This window comes from Mizuhopecten yessoensis, unplaced genomic scaffold, assembly GCF_002113885.1.
Source record: "Mizuhopecten yessoensis strain PY_sf001 unplaced genomic scaffold, ASM211388v2 scaffold716251, whole genome shotgun sequence".
Classification (NCBI taxonomy): domain Eukaryota; kingdom Metazoa; phylum Mollusca; class Bivalvia; order Pectinida; family Pectinidae; genus Mizuhopecten; species Mizuhopecten yessoensis.
In genome coordinates this window covers 89,570-107,284 of record NW_018480023.1, presented here as the reverse complement: position 1 = coordinate 107,284, position 17,715 = coordinate 89,570, and the positions used below count along the sequence as shown (strand labels likewise).

At 35.6% G+C, this 17,715-nt stretch overlaps 2 protein-coding genes across 2 annotated transcripts in view; both read left to right on the top strand.

Annotated features, from left to right (window-relative positions):
• Positions 1 to 17,715, top strand: part of LOC110442329 (fibropellin-3-like) — a 93,550-nt gene that overhangs the window by 50,440 nt on the left and 25,395 nt on the right. The window lies entirely within an intron of this gene.
• On the top strand, positions 6,176 to 15,232 carry LOC110442330 (collagen alpha-5(VI) chain-like). The gene is made up of 4 exons (XM_021485888.1): positions 6,176 to 6,206; positions 13,073 to 13,356; positions 13,691 to 13,970; positions 14,343 to 15,232. Exons 1-4 carry the CDS (start codon positions 6,176 to 6,178, stop codon positions 14,840 to 14,842), a joined length of 1,095 nt encoding a protein of 364 aa, XP_021341563.1. The 3' UTR covers positions 14,843 to 15,232.

Here is a 17,715-nt window from a genome sequence, read left to right as displayed (position 1 = left end):
GTCAATCAGTCTTATTGACTACAATGTGTGGCGATGTACTGGAGTGTGAGCCAAACCTTTACAATATATGCAGTAACATCCACTAACCACTACCATTGTACCCACTGATGCGTTGCAGCCGTTTTTATTTTTTCACTTGGGTAACTAAAGTAAACTAGTTATTCGAGAACTGGGGTTTTCCGCAGTAATGTGCGTGCTTTCCCCCACTTTCACAGCAATCCATGTCAGGGTAATAAACGATTGACAGGTCAAGACTACCAATTCTTTCGAAACAGAATAGTAGCATTTAATCAGGCAAAATAGTACACCAGTATGTTTTTATTAAGTGTTATGTTAATAGTTTCTGCTTTAACCGGGGCTGATTTTAAAAACTGTGCTTATGTAACAGGCGAGATTTTATACCAATGTTCTCTACTAACGTTTCCTTATGCTTAGGAATATGTAAGACAAGCAAACACACACTTTTAAGTAAGTTTATTATACCCCGTGTGTTCAGTAATACACAACACATCACCTATCAATTACGCTACCGCGGCCTCACTATAGGTACTCATGGCTTTGCTACGTGTTAAATATATGTAATTACCACCCCGCTGATTCCACAGATATCTAAGCTACACTAAGAAAGTAAAGTACCATACGACCTTACTCCTACATGAAGAGAAAGAAAAGAGAGAAAAGCGAAAGAAGTGTGCTGACCAGCGACTCAACGCATCCGTCTGACTACCGAACCACACGTGCTCTCGGCTTTTCATACCCTACTCCAACACTACCCAATATATTAACAGATAAGAAACAAGATTATACAACGTTTACGGAAATACCCTGCCGTAGCGGAAGTAAATACACTTTCGGTCTATTACTAACGACGCTGGATTAACGATAACATGAACACGAGAACTTCTACACAAATAAACAAACTATCTACCCGTTACATTCCCTCCTCTTTGAAAAATAGGTTTATATTAATCCTACAAAAAAACACTAGGCAACCTTTTCATATACGAGGTATAAATTAAAACAAAAATGTACCAAAACTTCACGACAATATACAGCATTGCAAATAACTTTTCTATTTCAAAATACGTTACCACAGTCATTATAATGCATATTTCAACCCTACTTGGCTCTTTACATTCGTAAAATAAAGTATCCCCCCCCCTGTTGAACCCCTGGAAAACCCCACCAATCAGACGGTAGTATTCACGCGCGTGATCAGTCACGAAGCCATGCTTCCCACTTCATAAATCCTTCAGCCTTCCTTGTTTACGAACGTGTTTTGGTTCTTACTACGGTCTTTGGGGTTCCAACTGCTACTGGCGTTGTTTGTCCTGAGATAATATTGGATCCTTTATATACTATTACTTATTTTTGTTTTAATTTAAGCGTTATGCTTTATTTTGCGCCGCTTTGCGACCAGGCTCAGCCCACGTGTTCGCGTTGTTTACGTTGAGATGGATACACCTCCTTCTCAAAGGCGCTGTCCTGGGGGTCATTATTTAGAGGCTTCCGACTACCACCCTTACCGTCCGAGCTGTCGGTTATCAATTGAATAAATCAATATTTCCATCATAGATATACAAAAATTAGTGACTGTGAATATGCTTAATGAAATACATTTTAAATTATTTCAAAAAATGTTTTTTATAGAAATTTCAATAAACGTATTCATGTAATCTTCTATAAAAATGAAAATCATTTTAGTTAGTCAATCACAAATAAATTCTAAAAATCAAATTTATCATTATTGCATTAATATCAAATAGCTACACATATATATAAAAATATCACAACTATTACAAAAGTCACAGTCTATGCCACGATTTCGACACGATTCACAGTTCTTACGCGACGCGATAGTCCACACTGGAAACAATAGGCACACTATATAACACTAATACTAACAGTCACAGTCACCCACAGCTCTACATGGTACTACACAGAACACACAGAACAAAGATAAGAAAATGATGCCCCCCCCAAAAAAAAACAACAGATTCGCTATTTCATCAGTCCCACAGAAATTGGTCCTCCTCCGGTAGCTGTACTGGGTAAGGGGTAAGGTCTTGACCCAACCTCGTACAACAGTTGTCACACGAATCTCGTCCCCTGTTAGAAAGGTGACTTCAACAGTCTCATCCCAGAAATACAGAAACCCCAAAATATTACAAAATCGGTAAAGGTTAAGCAGGTCATTTTTGGTTTACTTGCTAGACAACGGTTAACTTGCTGGACAAATGCAGGTATCTTGGCAGGTATTGTATTGGTATTGGGCATTGCTGTGGAAAGTTACTTTGAACATTGAGGGCGACCCTTTGATAAAATAATAGAACAGAACGTAAATGTGTACGTATTTCTGATCAAAATCAACTATATCACATAATAATAAATATATATATCTTGTCCCGTGAAACAATAAACAATACGCGTATGAGAGACCTAGATTCAATGCACAGAAATAATTTGCGGTAGATGTTGTGACGCGGTTAAGAAAAAAATCATGTGGAATTTAAACATATTATTTTCTTAGCAGTTGAAATTCTACCCCGAGTTTTACAAATACCCACTAAATCCACGTTCACCACACACCCTTAGTCATATTTTGTATGATTCACTAGCTATAGGTTGTAAATAACGAGGGTATATACACACCTCGAGGTAGTCAAGTTAGCTGACTAGCAGCACGATAACGACAGACAATACTACACAACGCACGTCAAATGCAAGCTTCGTTCTTTGTAAATGCTATTTTACTTATTTGTATACAGAAATAAAACGGTGATTGGCATCTCATATTTTCTTTAACTTTCTCTTTCAGTGTTTTTTTCCATTGCATCCATTCCGACACCAATCATCGTATGATATACATGTTTTACGAACTAAAACACAAAGCTAACAAGGTAGTGACAACAAGTTGATCAACACCCCAAACGCATTGTGTATTATTCTTCCTGATCGATTATTTGGAGAACCGTTTGTTTTGTATTAAAATGTTTAGGAGGAAGTAAATTTGCATGAAAGAATCAGAAAAGATCAGGAATTACCAGGTAAGTTTAAGCTAATTTTTATTTTGTGAAGTAATAACTATCCGAATGAAATGTTTATTTTGTACAGTGCGTGTATGTACAATGTACCTAGAGTCGCTACATGTTAAACTAATAATAACGATATAACAGTTCAGACATTATGTTGGGTTCAGGTTACCTTTCCTATTGTTTCGGTGTCCTTTACTGTTGAGCTATTTTCCTATAAATGTTTTCTTCCTGTTTTGTCTTAATGTGATGACACTATATATTATATTATTTGCTTCACCATTATGACGTTCACATGTATAGGATTGTAATACAATACACTGTTTAAATGTCTGATTTGTTTAGCCGTAACGTCATATTCATTCTTTAAGCGTAGGTGTTCACATTCAAATTGGCAAGTGTCAAGTTCCACTGTAAATTCGATGCGTAAATGAACATATTCATGCTTCATTGAAGAGGCGTCCCCTTCCTGATAGGTTTATTGGTTTCAGTGTAAATTTATCTATATTCTAATTCAATACTTTACCGCCAAGTGACATATTAAATGAATATCTCAAATTCGATACTTAAACATACTAAATAAGGCTACGCACTTCTCTTGAGTTAATTAGATGCTGGCCAGTTATTCCACTGACAATAATTTTATGTAAACCACATTTGGTGGGTGCAAAACTAAAAGGCTTAACATATTGTACTTCGTTTTCCTGAATAAGTTTCTGTGTAATAACATTTCGAATGACTGGTTTCAACCAAACGCCTCCACAATAAATGCATGTATTCGATATTTACATTTGCATGGGAATGATACAAGTAGACAAGGTTCATGTCTTTAATGAGGACTAAAGGAACCCACTCTCGAAAGGGGGATTCGCTTTTATGCCTTCTGCTTAGGGAAACAAAAACGACCAAAATAAATCTGCTTCATCAATTGAAATATTTGGAAGCCTTAAAAATGGTTGTTGTTATTACCTGCTTAACGCTCAGCATCTACGGTATTTGCTTGGTTTGGTATGGTTTAACAGTGTAAAACGTCCAATCAACTGTTGAAGTTAGTTAAGGACATACATCCATGTTTGTAATGCATGCGTGTATGTGAATTGGAGGCAGGGTATGTTGGTATAGTTGCTTCCTTTTTATAATGTTGATCTGATGCGGACGCTATAATGCACCGTAGGAACCCAGCACAGCATTCCTCCCGGTCACATCATACTAACAACGGGTAAGGTAGCTTATTGGACAGAACCAATTGCCTTCCTCACCTTGGCAAACGTTTAAAAGTAAAGCCAAAATTCAGGTTTCGCCATGCAAGGCATTAGTAAACAAAAGGTAGGAAGAATTAGAGAGCATTATAAAGATCCCAAGAATTCCAATGTGTGCAGCAGATTTATTTTGGTAGCGTTTGTGTCCCCAAGTAGAGGACACAAATGCTTATCCGAAATTCCCACATACGTCGCATCTTACCGGCGATCATGCAGTGGGTAACAACAGGTGTATTTTTTCGTTATTCCTGACCTTCAGGGCATTGAGGTAATTGAACCATCTGGCTAACCCGTTATCAGTTGATGCGACTGGACGGAATACTGTATTAGTTGCCTTCGGCATGGTACTTTAGCGAGACAGCATTATAAAGTAGGCATCTGATCCGCGCTGTCACAAGGAGGCAAATACATCAAGCGCGTTTTGCAAGCATGTGGGCATATCCGTAATGACCTTGGCTGTTAGTGTGACGTTAAACAAAATAAAAACAAACCACAGGAATAGTCCCGCAGTATAACAGTAAAAGTTGCATGGGATTATACTTAGATTTTAATTATTTTGACTTAAGCCATGTGGTTGAAAATCTAAATTATTTTTAGTTCCATTTTAAGAGCTTTGATATGTCACCCGGTCTTGGAACATAACCCATTTCTTACCTGTACTCCATTTGGTTGAAAGTTCATCACTGTGTCAGCTCTTACAACATGGAATGCGTAGCGGCAAACATGTTTCTTTTTTAATACCCAAGCTACAGATGTTGGTAAATAATAAAGATCAAATTAGATCAAGTATACATGTCGTATATTAACATGTATTATCTGGTTGAAGTACATTTTATGCCTCATCATACAGTTGAAATAGTTCAGAGCTAATGGTACATTGCATAAATTATAATTCAGATAGTGTTTGTTTTTAGTCATACTAAAAATATTTATACAGTACAAGGTTTCACGGCAATTGTAAATTGAATGGTTGTTTTTACTTTCCGAAGCAAAAATCATTACTTTCTCAATATGGTGTTGTATTAAAGATTACAATTATTATTAAATTAGCAAATTTGGGAAAGTAATTTAGTACTTGACGATTGTTTCCGTCCAAAGGATGTCAGCGAAAATCAAACGAATCGCTCCATATTTAGACTAACATATTTGAGTTCCTCACTGTTTTTTCTGGCTCGTAGAGATTTTGTATCAGCTTAATATGTACTAATATTGTTTGTATTAATACATACTAGCGGATATGGGCAATGTAGAATCATATATAGAGTGAATCTATTCATAGAATATTTTTCAGGGAAAGCGATTTTCTCCCAGAATGTTTTGTGTACACGGCGTGGTCCTCGTACTACTATCCTCGGCCATCATTTTAAATGGTGAGTAAGTAAACACAAACAAGGTAAATTCATATTCACAACGACTTTGCTTTTGAGATCAAATATATCACAACAGTATTATCATTATATCGATGTTTGTGTACCACATTTTTGTGCCTAATTAAACGTATATATGTAGGTAGGGAATCGAATCTCGTTAGTTGTATTTGTTTATAGTGACAGTAAAACTAAATTATAATTGTTTATGTAACAAAGGTTATATAACTAAGCAAGAAAAGGAATCAAACAGTCATTTTCAGCTGAAGGAGGCATCGTGCAAAAAATGTGTTGCCTTCCAGAAAAAACAACAACAAGAAAACATTCAATGATTTTACAACTTGATTGTTTATATAGAAGAAGTTATGTATCTCTGTCCGTCTCTTTCTCGTTAAATCTGCTTTCATGACTTCTGTCTGTCTATCTGCCCCTTCTCTCTCTCTCTATCTCTTTCTCTTTCTCTTTCTCTCTAACACATATACTCACACTTATATCGATGTTACAGGTGTAGACTCACATGGCGACACGTGCCAACTGGGCTGGAGATGGTATAATAACCACTGTTATCTGTCAAGACATGATGTGACCACATGGACCAATGCACTGGTATTAAATTCTGTTTATTTTAAAATATATTTTATTTATGCTTAATTTATATTTGAGAGAGAGAGAGAGAGAGAGAGAGAGAGAGAGAGAGAGAGAGAGAGAGATTCCATTAACATTTGTCGAGTGCACATTCTCGACAAAACTGCAAGTAAAACCTTTGATGATTACATGTATTATGTAACAATGGCATATATGATCACTAAGCACAAGGGCAGACCGAATAGGCTTACTGAAGTTGAAGACACAGTACAGACGCGCAGACGTCTTACATGTACCTGTAGACTGTACAAAACCTGGCTGCATAACATTTATAGCCTTTGCCCATGTTTTGGACGTTACAAAATCATCACGTTTACAGCAACTCGGAAATCTAATTAAAAAAATGCTCTATTATATGCATTGGAACAGAAAGTCAATAATGATGTTTTATGTTTTTATGTTTTTATGTATTACCGGTCGCAAAATTGTATTGATTAATGCATCATTTAATGTATATGTTTATTGTATTGATAGCACTAACTGTATTGCTATGTACTTTAAAGCGCTTTAGAGTAGCTTATTCTATCTAGCTTGATAGGTCGCTATATCGAATATTGCTATTTTTATTTATCTGGTATAACGCTTCAGATTATCAAGACACTCTGGGAACATATTTCAAGAATAATTAATACCAAACTATTTAAAAATGCAAAATGTTTACTTGTCACTTTTGGCTCATAGAATGAAACTAATTAATATCTGCGATGTTATTACCAATATTCAATAATGTACAACAAATTAATGCTATTATCTTAGTTAATACGCGTTAAAGCGATACACTTTTGTTTCGTGCTCTTACATGACCTTTATTCGCAGAAATAAGCATGCATAAGTTTTAAACGTTTATGACGACTAAGTTAGTATGTAGTAATTTGATACATTATTCACGTTTCTTTTTTAACGTTTTAGCAAGAATGTCAGAGGCTTGGTAGTAACCTTGTAACTATAGAAACTGCTCACGAAAACTCGTGGCTAAAGGGACTTGCAGGCTTATCAGGTAGTACTTCATCTTATCACAAACACGATTTCATGCCAATAATTAATGTATTTCTAAGCATGAATATTTTATTTCAAATAAGTTTTAAATTCCACCTATATCGTTCCTTGCATCTCCGACAAATCATTAGACGAAACATCTGTACGTTCCAGTTTAATCAATTTGAGGCACGCTGTATCTAATTCCAAATTTTAGATTCTATATTGTCTAATGGTATGAAGCAAATCGAATACAAATGCGCGCATCTTCAACAACAATTGCAAAATACGGCTTGTTCGATCATGTGTACAGGGTAAATGGTTAACATTTTGTTAAATTTTAAAATATACATGTCATGTGCGAAAGACGAGTTAGAGATACTTTTGTAACTTAATGACAGGGTGGTGGCGAATCATACCGTTTTATGTAGTTATGAGTAAGTTTGAACAGGTTTGATTTTAAAAGTGACAATGTAAATTTTATGACTTTCAACTTAAGTCAATTTTGCTGTACAATCGATATATATATAATAACCCCAGATCGTCGAAAATCCGCCAGCAATAGATAATGTCGTAGATTTGCACCACAATTAGGACACATTCCGCACAGTTCACTAGAGAGATACCAAAAGTTATCCTGTTCATCCGCGATAGGTGCTCTAAACTAAACACATATAACCTCCCTGTTTGAGAAATCGGATACTATTATGATCAAAGATGGTGTTGAATTAACTCCAACCATTTTGATTGAAAATCAGACTCTCAATTTCACGGACTTATCTGATATATCAATTGTACTGTTGAATCGGACTGAATACACAACATGTCCATTTTTATAGGATGCATCACAGAATTCAAATTTATTACGTTGAAAAAATATGCATGCATTAATAAATGCTGTGAGTTTAACGATTCACAAAATCTTAATATTGCGCGTGCACTGTTTACGATTGTGTATATGTAATTTCATATGTTGATACGCTCAAATTGACCTTTAAATGTATAACTCACATGACCTCTGAAACATGTGTTAAGGTGAACACTGAAGATAGAATTTCATGCAGCGCGTGTGTGTTTTTACTATCACTGTCTGGTGGTCAATCCCTTTGGACGAGCTTTTAATGGGTTTATAGTACCCAGTATATAATTTCGTATTCTTAGCTGACCAAGCAAAGGTAGTTCCAGGACTGAATTATTTATATTAATATTCCCTCATACAACAACGACAACCATTTTTGACTAATGAGTATTTGGTATGGGAGCAAAGAAACAAAAATATATTAATGTGCTATTTTGTTTGATCATATGAAACTGGTCTAAATTATTATTAAAAGGAAAGTAGTCTTGTGATAAAACGATCACGTTATAGTTTATATAGAATTCGGAGACATGATTTAATCTAATTGATTAATAGGTGCGTGGATATATTTTGTTGAAGATAACCCTTGGATTGGAGCAAATGACCAAAGTAGAGAAGGGGACTGGAGATGGGTCGTAGACAACTCTAAAGTGACATTCTTCGAATGGCGATCGGGTCAACCTGATAATAGTGGGGATAACGAAGATTGTGTGCATTTCTACCGAAACAATCAATGGAACGACAACTCCTGTACATCCAATTATTCTTTTATTTGCGAAAAAGAAGGTTAGTAAACAGTAAGCTTACGAGGTCCATACAAACTAAGACATCGTTGCAAAACCTTACAAATCTGGGACATACAATTTCACAAAAATATACCTTTGTTACGCATGCCTTCCTCTAGTGTTATTAATTATAAGTTCGATTTTATTTAAGCTTCAGTATTACATTGTGTTTTCTACACAAATTATTATTTACATGTATAATGCAATCTTTCCTTTCATACTGCATGTTTCTTGCCGTCTTTGTTTTTGCAGCAAAGTAAACATTTTTAAACACTTTGTAACGGACCTGGACTTTTTTTAAGGGCCGGCAGTCAGTTGGCATATTTTGTCTGGTTTTGTTTGGTGTTGGTTTAATGCAGTTAAGCGTCCTAAAAACAACTAGGTTTATCGAAAGACGTTGCTCGATGTGTGCGATGTATTCATTTATGCGTCAGCTCTACTTACTTACAACGTTTTATGTTTCCTAACTCCCTTTTTAACAATAACTTACTTGTGCCCTTAGAGTTGAATCTTCGCCAAACTGGGGTTCTCTCCAGTGGAGGGATATACCATAGTCCTTTACAATGGTAGAAGTTAAACATCAGTAATTGGTTACCTTCAAAAACTTGCTAGTCCTTTGTCAGTAAAATGTGACTGGTGGAATAATATATTGTGTGCATTGTTTATTAAGGTAGTGACACCGAACTGTTGGCATCAGGTCCTTACCATTGCATTACACACCTGGAGGAACGCACTTTAATTACATTAACAGTTAACAGCACGCTAAACCCTAACGTCACTGTACTCAAATCGGGACACTTTTTAGATACATATCAATGTTTTTTATACCATACTATCAGTTCCAAAAATGTTTTTTCATTTTTCATAAATTGATACTATCCACTTTCACGATTTGATATTTCGGGCGCGTGGTTCTATAAAAGGTACGCGAAATACCATCAGAGTTATGTAGGCTCTTAAACCGGCGTTACTGTATCCTGAAAGGGACACTTCCGGTATTGCAAATATTTGGGGATAAACGATCAATATCGGCGGAAAATATGCATAGTTGAAATATTTTAGAGTCAACGAGGGTTCTGATTAAATTTATTCTCCAAACGACCATTAATTTTGATAAAATAAACTTTTGAAAATGATATCAAAATGAATAGCGTCGCACGGCACATAAATCAAGAAAATCTTCTTTTGGTAATTATGCTTACTTTATATTGTCCATGTAACGATAATAAGCAGTAAATAAAGCTTAATACAGTTTACTTGTCATGAAAAATATTATCAAATGAAAACTGTATGCATAAACGTTCTTCTTTGCATTGAATGACTGTTTCTTGGGTCGCTTTTCCACAGGTGTCCCGTTTTTGGGTACTGTCTCGATTTGGGTACAGGGACGGTACCCAACAAATCCAAACACTAATGTGTCCGTCCTTAAATGGCATATAGTGTTTTAAACAACGCTTATGGTCATCAATCTGTACATTCTCACCGTGTTACCATCTCACTCTTCTATTTTAAATAATAAAAAGATAATTATATTTTCAATCAATGCACTCTCATACTTATCAGAGGATAGATGTCTCTCCCATCCCTGTTTAAACGGAGGGACGTGTACCAGGTCAGGATCAAACTTCAACTGTGGCTGTACAAATGAATACCAAGGGACCAACTGTCAGCTTCGTAAGTTTTCTTAATCTCTGTAGATCTGTAAGTGTTTTCCCCAAGCAATATCCTTTCAAGGGGAACAAATGGTACGATTTATACACATACAATATATATGTACCACGACGATGTTTTCTGACGTAACTATGTGAAAATCGTTCTGTTAGCTCCATCGTTTTATTTCACATTCATTATTAACTCATAATACCACTTAGTTTGATTCTGCTCTCCATTTTCAATGTATGGTTAAGGTATTAGTTAAATAAGAGTACTCAAAACATTAGATGGGAGCATAATAAAACAAGTATTTCACAATAACAGTAGCTTGCAATATTCTTGAAATCATATTGGCAGAGATAGGAAAAGCAACTTGAAACATATTGGTTAATAACACCTTTTTCAGGAATATGTCTTGACAGCAGTCGTTATTGGTAACATTGAATATTGACGTACATATTTACGGATAACCCGCCATGAAATAAATAGCAATTACCTGCATACCAGCGTATAAGCAGCTACGCTTTGAACCCAACTTATCTTAACGCTTTTCTCATTATTTCAAAATTTCCCTAAAGCCGATCGCATACACACTGTGGAACCGAAAAATAATATCGTTCTAATTAAATGTTTGTTGTTATTTAGTAAAAGATATGTATATTTTTTTAACACCGACGCTATTACTTCTTTGCTTTAAAATTAATAAAACGCTATTAATTTGAATCTGCCTTGCATATTGCAGGCATTATTGAGAAAAAAGGTTAACAGTCAAAACACTGATCACTTCAGTGATAATATGAGCATTATTCACAATGACGATATCATGTAAAATCAATAATATCAGATTTGTTTTTCTAAGCGGAAAAAAAGAAGTGTGCATTTACTTTATATCAGGAAGTCCCAGTTACGGTCAGCCTTGTAAAAACGGGGCCACGTGCCAATATGCTGGAACGACCTTCACATGTATTTGTGCAAATGGGTTTTATGGGAGGAACTGTGATAATGGTAAGTAAAAGTTAAAAAACTATTATCTTGTTTTGGCCAAAATTACCTTTTCATTTGATATTATTTTCATATTCATTTAATATCAACAATATTCATTCAAGATGATATATACAGGACGGCCAAAGGGGAAAGATAAGCTGTGGTGTCAGCTTCCCGGAAACATTATTGCGGAGATTTATTTTAAATATATTGCATATCTTGGTATTTGTATTTTCAATTTTTAGAGGATAGATGCCTCTTCCATTCCTGTGAAAACGGAGGGACGTGTACCAGGATAGGCTCGGTCTTTAGTTTTCACTGTACAAATGAACATCAACGACCTATATACCTGTCAGCTTCGTCAGTTTCTTAACCTCAAAGCTTTCTCTTAGAATGTATTCGAAGGTTTATTCATACATACACTTTGACATTTTGCAGACATTGGCGACCCTTTCTTTGTCCCAAAACGGTGCTGCCAGACCTAACATCATCTACGTAAACATCATTTTATTGGCTTTGGCGTTGTCCTGAAATGTTCTGTCTGTTTTATTTGTATGGGATTTTCGTAAGATTTATCATGAAGCTAGTGTTTATTGGCGTTTTTGTATGCCTCATGTGTTATTATTTTCTGATTTTTACTTGACGCCTGTCATAGTGTCCCTTGTGTTAATGGCGGAACATGTGACCGAGACGCAAACAGCTTTAACTGTGCCTGTACTGATAGATACCAAGGAACTACTTGTGAAATAGGTAGCACAACCCTGCTATTTAACAGGTTATCTTATAGGGTATTTAAAAGAGATAGATGACGTTAGTGGCTCATGGCTATGTTCCGCATGTTAAAAGAGTACCAACTTATGCAAATTGGATTTAACTAATATTTTAATTATTGATACGTTTTATATATTACAGCTCCATTGTCCAAAAGTCGTACAATATTACTTATTGTTTTGTCACTTCTGTTTAATTTGCTTTCGGTAACATAATATTTGTTGACCAAAGTGGGGATATGGATATACTTTCACTTCGGGACACGCTTCTGAGTTAACAAATATCCATGTACCCCCCTCTCCCCCCCTCCGAACACACACATACATTGACAATTTAATGTATAGTGTACAGTGGCATTACAGTGTTTATTATGATGTCAAGATCAAATCGAAGCCTACGTTTTAACGCTGACATCTCAGTTGTGAGTATTTAATTTCAACAAAATGACATCTCCTTATTGATTTTGTAGTATTTATACATAATGTGCAGCCGAAATGTGTGTCATTGAAATTTTAACGACGGATACTATTATATATTTATATATTGAGTTACCTACATCACGCTGCATTACAAAGTACCTGTATGTCTTGGTTCTAAGCCTATTCAATCTCTCAAAAGTCTTAATTTAATAGGTTAGGTGTCCGGCAGGTTCAACTATGCTATACAATCTGTTCTGAATGTAAGTTCTATACAATGTACCTTAAATTACTCATTAATGTCAAGACATCTTTAAACATTACAGATTGCAGACCTGGGCCGGCAGATATCCTGTTTATAATCGATGCCTCGTTCTGTACGGAGAAACATTTCAACGATTCAAAGGCAACTGTCACGGCAATCGTCAATAAGTTACCTATAGGAGCCGATGATTTTCAAATAGCAGTCATGAAATATTCATTTGATGCAACCATGGAATTTTACTTCAGTACCTATACAGACAAATCAGATTTGATTTCTGCCATTGATAACATATCGCCTACCATGGGACCCTCCTACCTCGACAAGGCCTTAGACAAGACGAAGGAGGTAAGTCGTTATAAGACAAAATAAGCCAATAAACATCCGTGTACATGTTTCATGTTATCCTTGTAAATAAAATTACATTGTAACGTGTTAATACGTTGGCAAATTATATTTTATCGTTACTTTTAACGATTAAATTGTCTTTATGTGGAATGCATCAGGTTGTTAGGCGGCGCACTCGCCTTTCATCAAGACGGACGGAATTCACTTCTCGATCGAACGTGAAAAAGTATTTGGTCATCCGCCCGATCACGTAGGGCTCCTCCGGGTACTTAAATTTACTCCCACAGTTTATATATTCATTGTATGTACATGTAAATGTCTGCTACCGTTACAGGTATTTGGTATTTCGTCATCCTATGGGGCTCGAGCACAGGTGTTTCAGTACCTAATTATAGTCTCTGACGGGCTTTCTACTCTGAGACCGGAAGCAGTACAAGGCGCTCATTCATTGAAAAGTCGAGGGATTAAAGTTCTAACCGTTGGGAATGGAGAGCAAGTAGACCAGACGGAACTGCTCCATTTAGCTACAGCCAGCCAATATGTATTTTCAGGGGGGAAGGAGGAGGATACCACAAATGTCATCCTAATAGAGACCGTGAACACTAGCTGTACAGGTAATTGTTCAACTCACATTGAATGAATAATATTCTTGTATTGATTATTTGTTTAGAGGTACTTTCATTAAAAACGTAAAGTACAATTTCCGACGAAATATTCCAACCGTTCCCTTTTTATATCAGTAGAATATTATACATGTACATTATTTTCATATACCTAAAGAACTTTTCTTATTTTAGTAAAAGAAAAAAACAAGCAGTCGGAGTTGATTTAATTATTGAATCCATGACCAATAGTTAACATTTAATCAATCATATACGTTTTTAAGTAATTGCTGCAGAAAGCTCATTAATGTATGTTTTCATGAAACTAATTGCTGATTTATGGAATCAACAACAATAGTATATATGATATTTCTTTTTTTACAGATTGTTTACTCAAAACAATGACGGACATGGTGTTTATGGTTGATATTTCTAAGCATCAGACTGTTCTACAACAAACGCTGGATGCACTTAGGGACCTGATATACAAAGAACTGGACTATAACCCAAATACTCAAGTCGGCATGGTCACGTTCGACTTGACAGCTACATTCAAGTTTAACCTTAATCAATATACAGATCGAGACAAGATCCTTCTGAACAGCCAGATCGGTCTTGAAACGACAAAGCAAGAGTCAAATATAACCGCTGCCTTAACGTTTGCCCGTGAGAAAGGGTTTGAAAACAATCAGACGGACGCCCGGAACATCTTAGTGTTGTTCTCTAACGAGGGATGGACTGAAGTGGATGGTATCTTACAAGAGAGGCATGCTCTAAATAAGGACAATGTGCTAGTGGTATTTGTTCCCGTTGGAAGATCAGCAGACATTGTCACTGTATATTCTGTAGCAGAGCGAGCTAGTGACGTGTATTATATAGAATAGAAAGCCGATTTAGTTCGATTTAGCGCTCTTGTGGCACAGACAACGCACGTGGAATGTCCCATCGATATCTTTGACATTAGACAGTAGATTACTAAAAGGATATATAAATAACATTACATGTAGCTGAGCGAAATTGTGTTATCTCTGTCTGTCATACATTATATTACAGAATCTAAGCCAGAGACTGAAATAACCCGATGTCGCTTCGTTACAGGTACGTTTTTCGCACTTTTAGTCGCACGTTTTCGTCTACAAATATCCCGTCCGGGGCCTCAACTATGTGGCCTCCTCACTACTAAAGCTACGTTTGATTGCATCCGCGTAAACAATTCAATCCGACCTCACAAAGAAGTAAACGTATTTCACATTGCAGATTATATTTTATCTGCAACATCATCTAATTTGCGTTAGCGCCCGAAAGAAGTAAATCGCTTTGTGAAAATTCCAGGATATATCGCGTAAAGCTGCCAGAGTAATCGGACAGTAAGAAAGATCTAACACGATGAATCACGTGGGATATCCCTGTCTGAGGTGCGAGAAAATATTCTTTGTTTATGTTAATAACATAACATGCCATTTCGTATCTCATTACATTTACCCTCAGTTTAAACCATCTCACATACCTACGATAAAACATTAATTATTATCCACCACTAGGTTCACGTCAAATTATCATGCATAATCTGGCTATTTCTATCAGTGCTTATGTACCTAGAAAGTCAGTGACTATCACGGGGGACGGCTTTATCACTTTCACGGTAAATCTTATCAACGCACTCCATAATAAACATCTTTCAGCGAACAGAACAGTTGATAAACGCATCAGTCATACTTTAAATTGACAAAAAGTGCCCTACATTCTTCTGACTGTTGATTTTAAACTGAATTTCAATATTGATATGATGCAGTTATGCTAACGAAAGCGATTTTAAAAAGCAATATTTGTTAATTATTTTATTATTTGTTTTGTAAGAATGCACATGTATATCAATTAGCCCAATTTCTATACATATTAATATGTTTGTTATATGTGCTGGGTTTGGATAATAGGATATACTCGAGCAATTATTACCCTTCGTATGTTAATATTTTAACTCTTCAATATTCATACAACGAAAGGCGTCATAGAATATCATTCTAACATTGATAATGGATGTTGCTGACCGATATTTGTCTATATCATTGAAGCTGCTATTCCAGCATCCAGGGGTTACGCTCACTTTCGCTCTCTGCACCCCTGGAATATGTCATAGTAACATTGAAGGCACGAGGCTAGCTATTTGATTGGTGTCAGGTGAAAAACCTGACCAATCACTAGGCTGATACTTGTTCTTTGAAGATTACAGAGGAGGGACGCCCGACTTCGAAGCCAGTAATTTTTACCGCGACGCGACCGAGATTTTGAGATTCCATCAAATAACATTTTGAACTCTAGACATAAACCGTATCCATCGTAACCATATCATTAAGTCCCATCCGTGATCGTAAAGACGGCAAAAAGAGTGAACGCTAATGTTTTATGACAAACTTACCATATTTTAAGACTTTTTTTTATAAATATTTATTCATGCATGGTATTGCTTTGTTTTATTTATTAAATCACGTCAGATTAGATATAATAAAACGTACACAACGGCAGTCGTTCCACATTCATTTCTGAGTTACTGTAAACATCGAGACATCATTGGAAGGTATACATTGCACGACGTATCTTTTGTAGGAATGCACTAATGATCAAAGCTTTGGTGCAGAACTATAGCTCACCGTACTCTTGTAATATGTACTTTAAATGGAACCCTGCTTCACTCAACTTGTTTTTGTTTAAATATATTTTTATTTGATATTTTCCTTTCATTTTAGAAATTTCAACATGCTTACTGATATTATTTTCATTGATGTGCTATGCACTTATTGATATACTTCGTGTAAAGTTGTACAGAGACGAGAAACACAACGATAATTCCCGGCATGCTGAGCCTGCTTTAGCGTCTAATTTCGTTAAAGTTTTTATATTGATTGGTATTGGATTGTTGCCTTGTCATATATACGCACACTATTAAGATGTTGTTTGTTTCAGTTAATGTAATAAGTACGAAATACCTTCATTTTTAGTTGGTTTGAAACTTATATTGTCGAAAATTGTATTATTTAAATGACACACCAATTAGAATCTCTCATAATACTTCAAAAATAAGAAAATATATCATAACTCTTCTAATTTAAAAACTATCATAGTACTTGAGTTATTTTATTTACTAGTCCTATGGTACAACCATTACACGTTAACTGACATTAGATATAGACTTGATTGATTTCAAAAAAGTTTTAAGATTATGTTCATAATCATAAGGATATGTAAATACTTATAACGATAAGGTGATAGTCATAAGCGATTATTTGGAGCAATTTTACAATGACAACTGTTTATAGATGACAGAGTTTCAAGAAATGTGACATTAGCCACAACTAGTCGTAAAGGCATACAACTGCAGTGTGTAAAACTTGTGAAACTATTTTCTAATATTCTTAATCTTGTCTGGTCTAACAGTTCGTCTTAACAGTTTATACAAAACTGAACACCGTTACTCTGAATTAACGTGTTGGCCTATGGTTGTTCTATGATTCAACATATCTGTGGGTATAACTAGCCCATACATTTGAAGTCAGAACATGACATTCGACCAGATGTACACGTATGAGATCAGTCCATGTTTTAGTACATGTCTTTAGATAATAATTAACGGGCTAACTCGGTATGTAATGTCATCGTGTCGGGTTATTTAAGCCCATGTTAAATACACAAAGATCTTATATAAACGTGTATGTCATTCGCGGACGTTAGTGTTTATCAAAGATGTCATGTATTGTCTGGA

Coding starts and splice junctions, on each gene's coding strand:
- LOC110442330 (XM_021485888.1), top strand. CDS start 6,176: ATGGCGACACGTGCCAACTGGGCTGGAGATG. Junction 6,207..13,072: donor TGCCAACTGGGCTGGAGATG/GTATAATAACCA, acceptor TAAACATTACAG/ATTGCAGACCTGGGCCGGCA. Junction 13,971..14,342: donor CGTGAACACTAGCTGTACAG/GTAATTGTTCAA, acceptor CTTTTTTTACAG/ATTGTTTACTCAAAACAATG.